Raw genomic sequence first — 11603 nt, 5'->3', positions numbered from 1 at the left:
GACCTCCAACCCTAGCAGACCCATTGGCCAGGGTTGGGTCACATGCCCATTCTCTTTTTTTTTTTTTTAAGATTTTTAAAAATTTATTTGACAGAGAGGACAGCGAGAAAGAGAACACAAGGGGAGTGTGAGAGGGAGAAGCAGGCTTCCTGCCAAGCAGGGAGCCCAATGCTGGGCTCGATCCCACGACCCTGGGATCATGACCTGAGCCGAAGGCAGACACTTAACAACTGAGCCACCCAGGCGCCCCCACATGCCCATTCTTAAACCATTCACTGGCACCAGTCATTTGCCAAAATCCATGGATGTTGGCAAACGCCACCCTGGTGTACTGGTCCAGATGAGGGAGGAAAAGGGCTGAGCTGTTGGGGGGGGGGTTGAATTCATTTTTGCCCTCTCCATTCCATCTGGCCCCAGGAGGTCTCATTGATAGAATGGGAGAAGGAATGTTGGAGCACCTCAAGTTCTCTCCAGGTCTAGGTCTCCCCCTCTTCCCGAGAAGCCAGGAACTCAGTGCAGAAACCAAAATAATACTGTTTTATTCCAATCTTGAAGCACAATAGTCCAGACTGTTCCCCTCTCCCACTGGAGAGCTCCAGCCCATCCCACCAGACCTCCCTCTTATTCAGTGTCTTCTGGGAATGACCAACCAGAAGGTCAAGGGGATCCAAGACTCCAGGCTTTGGAGACTCTCAAATCACTCCCTTCTTTCTTCTCTCCCCATCTCCCATACCTTTTCTACGTTTTCTTCCCATGTGTCCTTTTGTTTTTTTTTCTGTGTCCTCCACCCTGGCCCCCTTCTCCCCTGCCTCCCTCTGCTTTTTCCCATTTCTGCCTCTCCTCTTGTCCTCTCTCCTCTGCTTGTCTCCCTGCTAGTTTCTCTCCTCCCCCCACCCCCCACTTGTCCTCCTACAGCCCCCCTTGCTTTTCTCCTTCACCCCTGCACTCTCTGGAGTGACCATCTGCTCCTGCCTGGGCTCTCCCCATGTCCTGTGTCTTCCCCTCCTCCAGCTTTGTCCCCTCCTTCCTTCTGCCCCCATCTGAACCTGTCTGCCCCCATCTCATCACACACTTCCTCTCCTGAGCGAAGCCCTCAGAAGCCATCCTGGCCACCACCGTCTTCCACACTGTGGCTCCAGGACCTCGAGGGGCAAACGGCCAAGGTGAGGTCCCTGGATGACACAGGAGGTGGCTAGAGGGACTGGGGTGGCCACCGTGGCCTCAGCCCTGTTATCTTTGGGATCGAAGAATGCTCTCCTACCCTCGCAGCGGAGGGTGGTAGGCAGGGGCCTGAAGGGTCAGGGCTCCGGGGCTCTCCCCCAGCAATCCCTGAGCAGGTCCATGTGGAATAAGGCTGCCCCGGTGAGGAGGCGCGCTGCGAAGAGGTGGCGGCAGGGCAGCCGCCGGGCGGCGTGGATGGAGCAGCTGCAGCGGGTCAGAGCCCTGTCCAGGAAGAAGTCCGAGGTGCCATCCTTAAGGGCAAACCCCGCGCCAGTCCAGTGGAAACCCCGGGTACCGTGCTGCCTGGCAAAGGCCAGCTCTTCGGCCACCAATTCTGCCAGCTCTGGCCCGCAGGCTGCTCGGAACTTGGCCAGGGGCTCCCAGTCCACCTCTTCCTCAGCCGAGGGGCAGCAAGGCCTCTTGGGCTCCCTTGGGCCTTCTTCTTCACCTCCTTCCTGCAGGCTTTCCCCGGTGGTCAGGTACACTCTCCTTGTCCCTGCCCATTCTGGATCGCCCTCAAACACAGTCCCCACGGGGGTGCCACACATGACCCCATTCCCCAGCCCTAGACCCCTCCCTCCTGTGCCCCCACACTCTACCCCTTGTCCTCCTCTGCTCTTGGGGCCCACGGATGGGGCTCCCTCTCTATTCTCCAGGCCTGTCATCCTTGTGTCCCCCAGTTGGACCAGAACCACATCCTCCAGGTCCCTTCTTCTCTTGACCCCCAAACTCACTCCTCTCTCTTCTCCAATCTCTGGCCCTCTCTGCCTCTCATCTCCCCACTGGGGTCCCCTTTGGTCTCCATTCTCGGGGACCAACTCCCTGGGCTTCTCCAAATGGGGTCCCCTCCAGTTCCTGACCTCCAGCCGCCTTCCCTTGTCGGCTTCCAACTGAGGCCCCTTCCACTCTCTGGTTTTCAGTCCATGTGCCCTCTCATCATGCAGCTGGGCCCCCCTCCAGGGGCTCCCTTCATGACTCCTGGCCCTCTCAGAATCAAACTGGGTCCCCCTCCGGTCTGTGGTCTCCAGCACCCTAACCCTTCGATCCTCCAGCCGGGCCGTCGTCCAGCTATACCCTTCCAATCCCCTTAGTCCGTGGTCCTCCAACCGGACGCCTCTCCGGACATAACCTTCCGGTCCCCAATCTTTCTCACACTCCAACGGGGCCCCCCTCCAGTCTCTGATTTCTGGTCCTCTCCACTGCTCGTTCTCCAACTGGGATCCTCTCCAGCCACTGCCTTCTATCCCTCTCACTTTCTGGTTCTCCAGCTGGGCCTGTCTCCAGTCTTGGACCTGCAACCCTCTCCCCATCTCGCTTTCTAACTGAGCCCCTCCCCGGTCTCTGGCCTCCAAACCTCGGGGCCACTCCTTCTCCAACTGGGCGCCTCTCCAAATACATCCTTCTTTCGGGGTCCCTCCCCAGTCCCCACTCTCCAGGCCCTTCATCCTCTCCTCCACGTGGGCTCCCCTCCCCGGCTCGCCCTCCGGCCACGGCCCCCCACCGTCCGGGCCCTCGGGCGCCGCCTCCCCGGCCGCGTCGGCCCACTGCATGGCCACCAGGTCGCGGAGGCACTGCGCCACGCTGCGCGAGGGGCTCAGGCGGCGCAGCAGGCGCCGGCGGTGGCCGCGCACCAGGGCACACGCGTCCAGGTCCCGGGCAGCCTCGAAGGCTTGGAAGCGCACCCACATGTCGCGGCGCGGGGCCCAGTTGCGCTCGAAGTAGTCGACGAAGGCGGCCGGGCCGTGAGCGCGCAGCTCCTCCAGCGCCTCGGCGTAGGCGGCGGGCGACGACGCGCCTGCCAGGCGGCACAGGCGTGGCCACAGGCCCGGGTCCTCGCGGCCGGCGCCGCCCAGCTCCTGCGCCTTGCTGAAGAGCGTCTCGAGGCCCTGCGCGCGGCAAATCTGCACGCGCGCGCCCGGCAGCAGCTGGCGCACGGCGGGCAGCTGCGCGGCCACCTCGGGCCCGGCGGTCAGGCAGCGCACGCGGCCCTTGACGTCGGGCGCGCTCTGCAGCAGCGAGGCCAGCGCGAAGCGCAGCAGGCTCGGCGTGCCCGGGCGCGCCACGCAGCAGGCGGCCTGGCGCGCGCGGCCCGCGCCGTCCACGCACAGCACGGCCAGCAGGTCCAGCGCGCCCTGCAGCCCCGGCAGCCGGTCCACCAGGAGCATGCGAGGGAAGCGCCGCAGCAGCGCCCGCGTGCGCGACGTCAGGAAGAACACCGTCTCCACCACCGCCTGGTCCTCCACGAACACCAGCTTCACCTGCGGGCGGGGGGAGGGGGAGGCAGGGAGAGAGGTCAGCAGACGCGGGGGTCGCCCGGCGTCTCCCGGACCTCGGGTCTCCCCCCCACCCCGGGGGCAATGGAAATCCATTCATTCCTGCATGCAGCCGGGGAATGGTTAAAAACGCGACCTCTGGGGGGCCGATCGCCTGGGTGCGCGATCCGGCACCTCCCTCTAACAGCTGTGTGATTTCTGCACACGAGACAGCCTCCCTGAGCCTCAGTGTACCTACTGGGAACTGGGTATTCATTCCTTTCTGCGCTGAGAATTGGCCTAGAGCCAGTCTCCACGTGTAGGCCTTGGAGCCGCTACTTCACCTGCTGGGATCTTGTCAGAAATGGATATTCTTAGGCCTTTCCAGACCCGCCGAGTCAGAAACTCGGATGGCCCCACAATCGGCGCTCTGACAAGCCCTTCAGGGGATTCCCCCGCCCGCTCCAGTCTGAGAGCCACTGGTCTAGCACTAAGGCTGAAGGCTTTGAAGCCAGATGGTCTAGGTTTGAGTCCCGGCCCCACCACTCCCGAACCTTGTGACTTAACCTCTCTGAGCCTCAGTTTCCCCCTTACCCTCCTTGTTCCCCTAATTTCCCCTTCTGGGAACTGCACATTCATTCCTTCATGCTGGAAGGGTCAGGTCCAGCTTAGGGTCTAGAGCCAGACTGCCTGGGCTGAGACCCTGGAGCCCCCACTTCCTGGCCCTGTGGCTTCCGGCGACTTCCCTGATCTCCACCCCATTTGTAAAATGTGAGAATATCTCTGTGACTGGAAGGACGAAATGCATTAAAGCATTGAGAACACTGCCTGGCACAAAGATATGAACGTTCAGCCGATAGTAAGTGCTCTCAGAGCGTTCGTCGTTAATACCATTCTCACCCCTGTGCCAAGATCACGTCCTTATAGAGGTCTGCTCTGATCATCGCTTCCAAGCAAACACCCCAGCTCTCTCTAGCTACTGTTGGCCATGGCGCTTCACCGCCCTGCAGCATGTGACGTCTTTATTTGCTGATTTGCTTATCGTCTGTTTGCCCTTCCTAAGACGGAAGAGCCACGAGGTTAGGGACGTCGTGTTTTGCACTCCTGATGTTTGGAAGGGCGCTCACAGCCGCAGCTTGATACATCCTGAACGAACGCACGCCTCCGTGTGCGGCAGTGCCCACCGGCCACGTCTCCGGAGTCCAGGGAAGAGTCTCATTTTGAATCCTCACTTTGTCTCTTACTAGCTCTGGGGACCCTGGGCGGAGTCTCACTTTCCTTGGCTGCAAAATTGAGGTAATGTCTGTTAACCACGGTCGTGGAGAGGCTAAAATGAGATCATTTGTGTCCAAAGCTTCGTGCGTTTCTAATCCTGCTATTATTTCTGTCTTCCTCGTCTCTCAGCAGCACTGAGGACAGGGAGCCTGCCCTCTTTCTGCAACTCTCTTGGCTTCTGTCACCCTGGAAACTCCCGGCTGTCCTCCTTCCTCCCAGGCGTCTCCCAGGTGGTCTCCTTTGCTTGTCGCAGCCGTGTTCTACCCCTGCTCTGCTTCTAAATGTTGCTGTCCTGGCTTCTCGTCTCCTCTTTCCTGTCTCTAGGCTCTGCCAAGGTGACCTCATCTGGTCACACAGCCTTCCTCATCTTTCAGCTGATGACTCCCAGTTCTGTATCTCCAGGCTCTAGATTCATCTACGGAGCTGCCTCGGCAGGAGCATGGCCCATTGGACGTCGTCTCCAGTGTCCCTGGAGATTGGCAGGCCAGAGCTACACTTGATTCTCAATGGCCCCCCACCGGCCCCATCTCTGTTTCATTTCCTAAACTTCTGATCAGATCACCCCCTCCCCTGCTTGAAAACCTTTCCTTTCCCGGGACTTCGAATCCCACTTCAGGCACCACCCAGAGTTCACACCACGCTGTGGGCTGGGCGATCAGGTGTTTGGACCTCATCTTCTGTCCCTCTCGTCCTCCTTGACCTCAGCCACTCTGGCATCATCATGCACGAAAGCCACTGAATGGGACAGGCAGGCGGCGATCGGACTCCCTCGGTCGCGGTCAGCGCGGACCCACAGCTGCCAATTATGTAAGCACGGTTCTCGCCACAAACCATTCTGCCATCGTCCAACCTCATCCTACTGGATGGTTAAAAAGCACTGCATCGGGGCACCTGGGTGGCTCAGTCGGTTAGACGCCCGACTCTTGATTTGGGCTCAGGTCATGATCTCAGGGTCGTGAGATCGAGCCCCGCATAGGTCTCCCCACTTAGTGGGGAGTCTCCTTCTCCCTTTGCCCCTTCCCCTGCTTGCACTCTCTCACGCTCTTTCTCTCTAAAACGAACACATAAATCTTAAGAAAAAAAAAAAAGCACTGCATCATTCTCAGCTTTCATGGGGAAAGAAAAAAAAATCCTCTAATTAAAAAAAAAAAAAAGAAAAAAAGAGAGGTCTAGTAGAATCCCAGAAGAACAAGGAAATTGCTTTCCCAGCCCAGAAATCCTACATTCAGCATCTTAACACGTATTAGAATTCACTAAATTTTATGAAAAAGCCTAGAGAACTTACTGCTGGAGTAGTTACTATCCCACTATGATGTTTTTCCAACCATCATGAATTTTTACACCTACGATTACTTTACGATTTGTCTCCGCAGATGTTTCAACCTAGAACTGCTCTGTCCAAGCCAGTCGCCTTAGCCCCATGTGGCTATTTACATTTAAATTAATTAATATTTGACAACCTATAAAAATTCAGTTCATCGGTCACGCTAGTCCTATTTCAAGGGCTTAACAGCCACACGGGGCCAGCGGCTGCTCTCCTGAATGCCGCAGACACAGGACATTTGCACCATCACAGAAAGTTCCTTCAGACAGCACGAGTGTAGAAATTAACACGCAGGTAAAGGTTGTCCTAAGTATAACAAAAAGAGTGACACGTTTCTACAGTCTCAAGTTCGTGTCCGTTTCTAATGGGGAGTCAGGCGTAGGAAAAGGAAATATGGCAAAATGTATGTGCCTTGAGATTTTTCCAGAGCAGACAAGCCCTTGATGAGTTAGAAGCCGACTTCCGTTCTTTAAGGGATAACTTCGATTTCTGACCTCGGGTTTTCTTTCTAAAGAGGGCACGGAAGCTCTTCTTGCCCAGCCATGGGTTCGTTAAACAGCGTTGACTGAGAGCCTCTTGTGGGTCCGACGCTGTGCTTGACCTTGAGGAGAGAGGAGGGACGGAGGCAGGCCTGAGTCCTGCCCTGTCGGGCTGGCTTTGGTTCCCCGAGCAGTCGCACCCGCACTCGCACAACCAGTGGTCCTTTCAGCTGAGAGACGCGCACCCCCAGGTAGTAAGCGGCCGGGCCGGAATTTGAACCCAAGGCTGCTCGGGCCCGGAGTCTGCCCTCCTGACCGCTATACCGCCCTGGCCTTCACGAAAGGGGTCCCACAGGCCTGATTCAAGGGCGTGTGGCTGGCAGATAGCAGGGCTCACATGACGGCAGGTGTCACCGCAGACACACGACTCGGTGGCACTGGGATGCGTCAACCACAGAGGGTGGAGTCCGCAAATGTGAACACCAGAAACCATGCCACGAAACGCTCTCCATCCACAGCCCTGTTTTCCCGTGATCGGAGCGGTCCTATTCTCCAGACTGGCCCGGAGGGAAACAGGAGGGAATAAAAATAATCCCGAAATAGCTATGCACGCAGGGCTTCCTCCTCAACTGTTTTTACACAGACACGCACACACACACACACTTAGTCCTCACACAACTGCAATCCTACGAAGTAGTACTTACTCTTATCCCCAGTCTACGGACCCACAAACTAAGGCTTGGAGAAGTAACTTGTCGCCCCCTGTCGGATGTCCCGCGGCCAGTAACCGGCCCAGCTGGGATGTATATAAAGCTCTTAGCCCCTAACAAGAGAAATAAAACCAGTTTCTAGCTGCTACTATAGGACCAGAAAATAGCTGATTAACCTCGGAAGTCACCGGGCACCTGTGCGGCATAAATTCCCAGCAGTGGGAGAGGGAACAACGTGCTCATTTCGAGAGACGTGGCCCAATTGTCCTCCACGGGGACTGTACTAATTTACCTTTAATTATTCATAAAAGCGGCATATTCAGATCAACATTCCTCCTTCTCAGAAGGCGAAGCACAGCCATGACCGAAGGTACATTTCTGGGCAAGCTCCGTCCCTACCCAGAAAGCCAGCTGATTACCCTAGAGCCCGCCACAAACGAGGCGATGGAGATGTGACTGAACACCGCGCAGCCCCTCATCGCTGCCTCGGGGCAGATTATAAAAGGTCTTAACACCTCCTTCGTTGAAGCAGCTACTCAGTCTTGCTCGCAAACTGTGGCAGTGGCTTTTGGGTGTATTAGTCTTGTTGGACCCCCTCCCAGGACCAAGTAGGTCACAGCCACTCAGGGGGTCCCAGGCATTCGGCTTTTCAAAGTAACCCCTCCAAAATGGAAACAAGACAAAAAAGAAAACAATAACCACAAAAAACCCCAAACCAAAACAAAAACCAAAGGCATCCCTCTTTCAGGAGACTGCTGGGAAGCGGAAAGCATAATATCTGGTTATTCCTTAGCCTCATCTTGGGACCAGGTAAAGAATTGTTATCTTAACATATTAGTAATACAGAACTCGTTCAATGTATCTCATGACTGAAAAGAGCCACCTGAAACTACCACGTTAAGGTGACGGGTTGGCCACACTCCTCTAACTTTATCTTCCCTGAACCTCAAGTAGAGGTTTCTATAGAAAGAAAGACAGGAGCAAACGGAAAGGAGACAACAGGAACCAAACTCGGGAAGCCGGTAAGCAGATGGACAAGATGTCCACTCCCCACCCTCCGCGAAACAAAAGCCAAACCCCAAGCCCCACGGTTCCTGAGCCGGCAACTGCAAAAAATGCTGAGGACCGATAATAGTATGTCACAAGGAATTGGCAGCGCCAGGCGGTGGGGGGGAGGTTAAGACAAGTCGATGGCTGTTTGAGGAGCGGGTAGACCACTCAAGGTCAAATTTCCTCTCACTCCCAGGTGGCTAGAGGTTTATACTATGAAAGGGTAGAACAGAAAGGGCCCACTGGCCAGGGAGCCTGGGTGGCTCAGCCAGTTAAGCGTCTGCCTTCGGCTCAGGTCATGATCCCAGGGTCCTGGGATCGAACCCTGAGTCGGGCCCCCTGCTCAGCGGGGAGTCTGCTTCTGCCTCTCCCTCTGCCCCTCCCCACCGCTCACGTGCGTGAGCTCGCTCTCTCTCTCTCAAATAAATAAATAAATAGAAAGGGCCGCTGTCCTTGGAGACAATGGGTCCATGTGATGAGGAACAGGGTGTCCATGCATCTCGTTGCCCCAAGGCCAGCTCCCCAGTGTTCTTCCCCCATGTGGCTGTGGCTGTCAGAAGCTGGCAGCCTGGAACTTAACCCACCAGACAGAAGTTAAAGGTGACCAGCCCCAGAGGAAGAAACGAAAGATGCCGACACGTGGCCAGCCCCAACATCTAAAGCAAGATGCAAAAAAAGTATGTCTAATATGCTACCTTGCTGGGGGAGGGGAGCAAGTGGAAATAAAATTAAAACAAAAGACACCAATTTCTCTGTATCCCTATAGGGTGGGGCTATTCGCTGTGAAGCCACTAGCTGCCCGGGGCTGTTTAAATTGCAATTAATTAAATTAAATTAAAAATCCAGTTCCTCCATCAAACTGGCTGCGTTGCAAGTGCTTGATAGCCACATGAGTCCAGGGGACACAGAGCATTTCTATCGTCATAGAAAGTTCCCCTGGGTAGTCCTGAGCCATACAATAGACAGAGATAGAAGATGTATGAAGAAGGATACTCTGGTGGCCTCTGAGGAGGGGACCTGGGGGACAGGTGACAAGGGGACTTTTCACCTTTTGAACCTTTGTACCTTTTGAATTTAGAAGCATGTGAACGTGTTACATATTCGAAAAGTTAATATTTAGGGGCGCCTGGGTGGCACAGCGGTTAAGCGTCTGCCTTGGGCTCAGGGCGTGATCCTGGCGTTGTGGGATCGAGCCCCACATCAGGCTCCTCCGCTACGAGCCTGCTTCTTCCTCTCCCACTCCCCCTGCTTGTGTTCCCTCTCTCGCTGGCTGTCTCTATCTGTCGAATAAATAAATAAAATAAAATCTTAAAAAAAAAAAAAGAAAAGTTAATATTTAAGTTAAAAAAAAAAGGAGTAATCCTTTCACTGGTCTGTCTCTTGGTGTTCCAGAACTCCTTCCTTGTTTCCTTTAAAAGGATTACGGTGGACTAAAAGACAGACCCAGGAGCCAACCTTGCTTTAGCCGGGATCCTATGGCAGCCTCCACACCGGAAGTTAAAAGGACAATCCCTTGACCTTGAAGCCTTTCATTTGTCAGTGAGTGGCTTCTCCCGGGGTCAGCCCCGCTCGGGTGTCTCCAGGGAAGACAGCCAAAGCTTATTTATTTGACGGTGGACAGTGGATAACTGAATAGCTCAGCGAAGACCAGTGGTGTGCGGAGTACACGTGTGTACCCCCATTTCACAGAGCAGCAAACTGACTTGGGTGGGACCCTCAGCTCTCCGGAGGCTAGACCTGATGGGAAGGGGCCCGAGCCTCATTTCTAAACTGGGGAATAGCCGAGCAGTCAAGAGCTCGGCCCTGGATCCAGACTGTGTAGGTCTGAAGTCAGCCTCCATCGTTAAGTAGCTGTGTGACCTCAGGTCAGTTCCTTGACCTCTCTGTGCTTCAGTTTCCTTGTCTATAAAATGGAGGGGAGAATGTGGACTCCTTCCCTAACATGCTCTGGTGTGATTTAGATGAATGATAATATGCCAAGCACTTCAGGTCGTGCCTGGCACATAGTGCTTGATAAACGTGAACTGAAAAGATCATCCATGTGATATGTGGCTAGAGGGCTGGGTTCGGGCTGGTGGCTTGAATCACGGCTGGCTCCGGAGCATGAGACGGAGGTGGGGGAGGTCTCTGGACCTGATTCTGGAGAGTGGATTCACACTGCATCACCGCCCTGGGTTGGGACCTCTTCCATACATGCGAGAAAAGTACAGCCACCTGGGGGGCGGGGGGAGAACCTAGCTTCGCCACTTTTATCCCTCCCTTCCCTCCTCCCTCCCTGTACGTCCACCCCCGGCTCTGAAGTTGGATGAAAGCAGCAGAAAGCTTCCTCTTGGAGGAACAGCGGGATGCTTCAGCAACCTCTGAACCTTTGCACTGGCTAGTCCTTCTTCCTGGAACTCCAGTCCCTCTGAAAATAGAATGGGGGGTCCCGTGCCTCCATTCTGTCTCCTCTGCTTCGCCAGCATTTCCTTTGAGAGAACTTCCCTGACGACTCAAATTAAAATAGCACCTTAAAGGGGCACCTGGGGGGCTCAGTCGGTTGGGCGTCTGCCTCCAGCTCAGGTGATGATCCCAGGGTCCTGGGATCGAGCCCCGCACTGGGCTCCCTGCTCAGCGGGGAGTCTGCTTCTTCCTCTTCCTCTGCCTCTCCCCTCGGCTTGTGCTCTCCCTCTCTCTCAAATAAATAAGTGATTTCTTAAAAAAAAGTAAATTAAGATAGCAGCCTTACAACTAACTGTCCCTTTCCACATCCTCACCCTATTCTCCTTGACATTACTCCTCACTCCATCACCTAAGGTGACAGAGGTGACCCACCCTTCTGAGTCTCGATCTGGATGGTGGGGAAGGGCTGTTTTCACTTTGTGGACATTCTTCCCACTATGCACTTCTCATCTCTGCATTTTCTATGTGTGTGGTTTAGTTTCTTGAAATGGCACTTTGTCACCTCTCCTAGTCCCAACCCTCCTGACGTTTTATCTCAGTTGGGTGTGTCTGTCTCTTGTTGGTTTCCCCCACTACAACCGCGAGGTGATTCTAGCCGTTTCTCTGCAAGGTAGCCAATAGCCAGAAGTGGCTCTTTAAATTTCAATGAGTTAAAATGAAATAAAATTTAAAATTCAGTTCCTCGGTCCTACTCGCTGCACGCAAGTGCTTAACAGCCACGTGTGGCCAGGGGCTACCCTACGGGGTGGGGTGCAACATCCCCAAGCATTTCCGTCAGAGACAGAAAGCTCTTGGGCACTTAGTGAATGACCGCGCGGGGAGGCGGGGGGGGGGGGGGGGGGGGGGGGGG

The 11603-nt window shown here is 55.1% G+C and overlaps 1 protein-coding gene across 1 annotated transcript in view; it reads right to left on the bottom strand.

The window, feature by feature from the left end:
- Nucleotides 1–523: 523 nt before the first annotated feature.
- ZSWIM9 (zinc finger SWIM-type containing 9) overlaps nt 524–11603 on the bottom strand; it is a 19651-nt gene continuing 8571 nt past the window's right edge. Inside the window, exon 4 of the mRNA XM_040634239.1 lies at nt 524–3479. Within this exon, the coding sequence (XP_040490173.1) occupies nt 1299–3479 (2181 nt within the window). The 3' untranslated portion in view covers nt 524–1298. The remainder of the gene's footprint in view (nt 3480–11603) is intronic.

Source organism: Ursus maritimus, unplaced genomic scaffold, assembly GCF_017311325.1.
Source record: "Ursus maritimus isolate PB19 unplaced genomic scaffold, ASM1731132v1 scaffold_19, whole genome shotgun sequence".
NCBI classification, from domain to species: domain Eukaryota; kingdom Metazoa; phylum Chordata; class Mammalia; order Carnivora; family Ursidae; genus Ursus; species Ursus maritimus.
The sequence above is the reverse complement of the archived record's forward strand: the minus strand, read 5'-3'. Positions and strand labels throughout refer to the sequence as shown.